General features: G+C 43.0%; 1 protein-coding gene across 1 annotated transcript in view; it reads left to right on the forward strand.

The window, feature by feature from the left end:
* Window positions 1-5,501, forward strand: part of LOC140999820 (nucleolar protein 4-like) — a 159,176-nt gene extending 153,675 nt beyond the window's left edge. Inside the window, exons 9-11 of the mRNA XM_073470362.1 lie at window positions 1,820-1,933; window positions 2,829-3,060; window positions 4,327-5,501. Coding sequence (XP_073326463.1) covers window positions 1,820-1,933; window positions 2,829-3,060; window positions 4,327-4,574 — 594 coding nt within the window. The 3' untranslated portion in view covers window positions 4,575-5,501. The remainder of the gene's footprint in view (window positions 1-1,819; window positions 1,934-2,828; window positions 3,061-4,326) is intronic.
* The last annotated feature ends 499 nt before the right edge of the window (window positions 5,502-6,000 follow it).

Here is a 6,000-nt window from a genome sequence, read left to right on the forward strand (position 1 = left end):
CTGTAGTGGAATTAACATATGATTATGCCCTCCCTTATCGTGTTGGCCCACAGGCAGATGCCGTCATATGATGCTTTTCAAAATGTTCACATTCACTGAGCAGAATAAGAAAACTATTTGTGCCACGTGCATTTAATTAAAGCCTCATCTTATCGTTATATTGGCATACATTTTCATTTCTGTCTCACACGGATGACATGCCGATGATATCGTGCCGCTCCAAACGTGAACTTTATTAAAATAACATGTTTAGGCCTGCTGCTTCCCTCCTGGGCGCCGTCAGTTCAACAGTTCATTCTCAAAAAAATCTGAATAATGTGATGTATTTATACGTAATGTATTTTTCTCCTCTACATTATTTATTATCAAACAGAGCAGGCAGCAGCTTTCACTTCAGCACGGGCGGCTAGCAACAAATAATTATCATCTGTGAAAAGACGATAAAATGTGTCTGTAAATGGGTTGTAACTATAGAAACAACATGTTCCAGTCAATTTATTTCAGCTCACATATGTGCCAAGGTGCAGAATATCTAATAAAGAAGCCTCTGCTGCATTTTACTATTTGCTTTAAGGCTGTTCTGGGTCAGAATCATATCGAATCGAATTTCCCCGAGAGGATTAATAAAGTACTTCTTATTCTTCACAAACTGACAGATGTGTTTTGTTCATATGTTTCACAGTTAATAACACGAAATCAGCGGGTGTGTGTGCAGTGACAGACAATTAATACACTTTACTTGTAATGAAATAATAATAAAAAGGCTTAAATAAAAGAGCCTAAACACTGTAGGCTTGGTGACTGTTCCCTCCGACATCCTCAGCATCTAAATGTGATTATAAATGTTTCTTCTGGCAGAAATAAACTTGACTAAATGTTCCTGGAGAAGCAAGTTTTACTGTGACTAAAGTTTCCCTTTAAGTGATCAAATGTGTCTGAACTGAATAACTCATCATACATATTTAATAAATCAACTCTATATGTTTATTGTGCAGATTAAACTGTAGCACTGATACAGAGCAGAGGCAGAGTCATGCAGGAGAGGTGCATGATGGGAATATTAGTTATGTTGACTCCTGCGGGGACTTAACACTCAGGAATAATGTGTGGAGTGAGACAGCAGGTCAGTGAAATGTCTCTGCTGCCCCCCAGTGGTGACGCATGATGTTGCACTGTGTTGAGAGTCATCAGGAAGGTTTCTCTAATGACGCCCTCTGGGATTGTTTTACAGCTTTTACACATTTGATATCAAACCACATGCAGATGTATTCACTGAAAGGTACTCGTCGATCTAAAACGATCTTAATGATTCATTTATTTACACTATTTTTAATTCTTACCTCCAGACTTTGCACAGAATCAGTGAAGCGTAACAGGAATCATTATTTTAGACGACAGAGCGCCGAAACTAAACGTCTTACTGTCAACAATTAAAGCTGATAACTCTGTTTTCTACAGAAAACTGTAGAAAAGATGTTTCCTCAGTTCTTTACCTCCGTCAAAGAGGTTATATTTTGGTTTTGGTTTTGTTAATTTCTCAGGGAATAATGCAGGGATGATGAAACTGACTTTTAACTATAAGTGAGATTTATGTCAATAGTCACTAATATAATCCAGTCAGTTAACAGGTAAGAGAGTAACAGGTGTGGTGCTTCATGTGTCTTGTGTTGTTCAGCAGGTAATCACACTCGCCCCAGTTTAATATGATCAGTATGTAACACCGATATTACTCTGTACTCTGCTGTATTTAAATCCACATGTCCATCTCGCCTCATGTCAGTCATGACTAAAGATGTTTTGATCGTTCTGTCGTCTGCAGACTCGTCCGACTCCACCTCACCTCACCTCAGCCATGGCCGAGAACATCCTCGCTGCCGCCTGCGAGAACGAATCACGCAACGCCGCGAAGAGGATGCGTCTCGAAGCCTATCACGTAAGTCTACCAACACCGTGTTGGTGTGTGTCTAGTTCGTATGATCTGTCGTGGTTTAAGGAAGGTTTAATTAATGAACATAAAGGCCCATCTGACTGTTCTGTGTTGAATAGTTTTGGCCTCTTCAGTACAGAATCAATGTGAGAAATATGATTCGTGACCTGAGTTATAAAAACTTGTTTAGGAAGCAGGTGTCCACAAAAATAAACATGTGGACACCTCAAACATGCCTCTGATTCACATCATCGATCTGGATCTGTAGATCTATATATTGATTCAATGATCAACGATCAACATCGATGCAAAGTGAAAACATTGTTTCATATCGTTGAGATACGCCTTTATTTTGAAATTCCCATGCCACGTCTGTGTCACCGTTTCTGTCCAGCTCCTTTCTAAACAGTGTTAGCTAGCGCCCGGAAGAAAATGGCAAGCAGCCAAGAAAAAGATGATGATGATATTATTTACTCTCCTCTTGGGAATAAGTCAGCAGCAGTCATAGATGTTCATGGTTTATGTTCATAATTGAAAGGTCAACAAGGCTCTTTGAGTTGACAGAAACATTTGCATATAAGAAATGTGGCACTTTATAGTGAACAGAAGGTCTATTTTTATTTCTTTATATTAAAAAGAACAGATTGTTTTTGGAAGCATTGATAAAATTATATTTCCACTGAAGAGTTCAGTAAATGATTCTGATCTCGAATTAGACTTTTAAATTGTAAAATAAATGTAAAGAAAAAGAAAATAACTGACAAATCAGAACTCCTCATTCTCAGAAATGATGTCCTAATTATGAAGAAGATGAGCCGACACTGGATTCTTAAAACCTTCCTACCACCCGGCTCGCTCTGTAGTATTTTGAAAATATAACCCCTCACTTCCTGTTTCCCAGGATGAGCAGATCTCTATGGACAAGCCGTCCAGCGGCGGTGGCGGACTGAGGGAGCCGGCGTCCCTCGCCCACTCCGCCTACTCCCTGGCCGCGTCAGCCTTCTCCTCCCAGGACACCCAGCTCTACATCAACGGAGCCGGACTCAGCTACGCCTACCGCGGATACCCGGGCCTGGGCGCTGCCATGCAACACCCCGTTTCCCTGACGACCGGCGCTGCTGCACAGAGCAACGGTGAGGAAGGGAAGAGAGGGTCTTTATGGAGATGGACAAGACCAAATAATGAGAAGGAAGAGCGAATAAAAAGAGGAAGCAGTTAGGAAGGAGAGAGCGATGAAAAGAAAAAGAGCACGAGTGGGTAATTTGTTCTGAATGAGGAGGAGAGGGAGAAGAAAAGAGATCAGTGAAAAGAGAAAGAGCAGCAGATGGAGCTTAAATATGGAGTCGCACATCCAAAGTGATTTCACTGGAATAAACACAGACTGTGATTATAAGAGGCTGGTAAACTTTTTACTGATGAACGTTTGTCTCTGCGTCCGTCAGCTTCTGTAACGGTTTATAGTTTCATACAATACAGACGTCAAGGTTTAATAAAGGTGTTTGATTACCAGAATAAATTGAAGTCGTTTGCAGATCTAAGATATCATTAAAATCACTTTCAGCATCATTGTAATCTCTCTCATTGTTGGTAGTTCTGGTCCGTTCCTGCTACTTTAAGAGATGTGAAATAAATCTCAGTTTGAAGAGTGACTCAGGCTGCACAGCCGTCCTGTTTCACCTCTGATCGCACCCACGACCACTGATGGGTGTGTTCACAAACGTGCCAACACCTACCTGTTCATCACTGCGGCACGGTGAAAAAGTTAAACCACTAGAGGTCAGCAAAAACAAGAGTTTCAGGCGTTAAATTGTGTTTTAAAAGAGAGATTACAGCTTCAAGGTTACCAAACAGCTCTGAGTAGTTTGTACCTGATGCAGGGGATTAACAGCCACCTGGAGGTAGATCAGTAGATCTTGATAAATACATTATAACTCAGTACGTACGTGATCAGACCATGTTGTGCATTTAATAAATTGACAGTTTTTAAATCAGGAAGAGTAATATCTGTTCATTAACTGTGACAGAGTGCAGTGGAGATGAACGTTTCCTCAGATGTGTGTTAAGGCTCATTTACGCTTTACGCTTTTACTTTTACTTTTAATGTAACTAAACCAAAGGAAAGGGTCTGTTCTCCCTTGTTGTTCGGGGCTGTAGCGTATTGTCTGCATAGCTTGAAGCATCTGCGTTTGTGTAGATTTAAAATCTATATCAGGAAATATTTTGTTTTATGTTTTATCTGTCCTCGGTCATTTTGAACTGACTGATCTTTTTCTCTGTCTGCTCTCCTTCTCGTCCTCTCGCCTTTCGCTCCTCCACACCCCAAATCTTCTGTTCCTTTTCATGAATCTTCTCTCCATCCAACATCATCAATCCTTCATCTCCCTCCTCCTCATCTTCAGGTCCAACAGACCTCAGCATGAAGTCCCTCACCTCTGCCAACATCAGTAACTCCTCCTCCTCCGCCTCCACCAACAACAGCCTGGTTGGGCGGGGCGGCGGCGGCGCGGGAGGGGGCGGGGCGTCGACCCAGCTCAGCCAACCGGAGATCACGGCCGTGCGTCAGCTGATCGCCGGCTACCGGGAGTCGGCTGCCTTCCTGCTTCGCTCGGCAGACGAGCTGGAGAACCTCATCCTGCAGCAGAACTGATCTGGGGGGAGATGTGGGAGAACACACACACACAGACACACACATATACACACACACACACACACACATATCCCATTATGTTTGTTTTGTGTCCGTCCCTGCCCCCCCGCCCCGACGTCTCTCCTCAACACCAGACCTCCTCTCGTTTTTTGCTCCCCTCTCCCCTTAAATCTGGGTTTGTTGGTTTCTCCTCATCTGCCTTCTCTTCGGAAACTGTGGCCACTTTTTTTTATATTTGGAGAAAAAAGTGGGAAACTGGGACAGAGGGAGGGAGACCGATCCCATCCCGCCATCCTCCCCCCCCCCCCAAAAAAAAACAATCCCCCCACAACCTCAAACCATCGACTCCCCCCTGAGGAGGAGGAGGAGAAAAAAAAGAACAAAAAAGAGCATTTGGACTCTGGAGGAAACTCTTCCTCTCCTCACAATCAGCACCACGCTCTGAGCGAAGGAGTGTGGAAGAGACGAGGAGGACGAGGAGGACGAGGAGGAGGAGAAAAGAGGAGTCGCCTGGAAGAAAAGTGAAAAAGCTGCTGTGGTGTCAGAAAAAAAAAGACGTTGCCTCTTTGTGGGTGGAAAAGTGGAGTTTTTTCCCCCCGTGGAGCTCCGATACGAGGACTTCTGATTGGCCAGCGCCGTCTTTACGATCCTAACCATTTAAAAAGATAATAAATAATAACGACTCCCTGAATTAGTACTACTGAAGCCGTTCGTTAAATGACGAGTGCTTTTTTTTTCGTTTGATTGAAAGATTTAATTTGTCCTTTTTTTCGGGAGTCCAGTGAGCGTTTTGTTTTTTTTGTTCTTTGTGTTTGTGTTTTTTTTTTTTACTCTTCCCAAGTGACTGAAGGAAAGAAAAGCGGTTTGACTTATCTCAAAGGAAAGCACTAACAGACTCTGAGTCCTGACGGGCTGACGGACGGAAACTGGAAAAGGAAAGAGACAAAAAAAAAAAAAAGGATTTAAAAAAGAAAAAGGAGGAGGAACTTTTTTTGTGCTCGCTTGTATATAAGCTCTCTGTGTCCTATAGCACTTTTCCCTCACCTGAAACCTCACCCCGAACACCCCCCGCCTCCCCCATCCTCCTCACCCCTTTTTATCCAGGGAGCAACTTGCTACTTATGCATCCAAGACGCCATGTTGACCACCAGGAAATACCTCAGATCAGACCTGCCAATTACATGTTTAGTTCCTCACACACACACACACACACACACACATTTACACACACACACACACACACACACACACACGCACACACTCTCTGCAAGTGAATGGTAACATTCCCACCAGAAGCCAGTTTACTTCTTCTTTTACCACCTGATGTCTTCAAGGTTTATATATATTTTCGGGGAGGGGGAGGGGGGGGGATCAAACTTTATTGCGCAAAAAGACAGAAACGATGAAGCATTTCAAGAACTGACGT

The sequence above is a fragment of the Pagrus major genome, chromosome 7 (genome assembly GCF_040436345.1).
Source record: "Pagrus major chromosome 7, Pma_NU_1.0".
Classification (NCBI taxonomy): domain Eukaryota; kingdom Metazoa; phylum Chordata; class Actinopteri; order Spariformes; family Sparidae; genus Pagrus; species Pagrus major.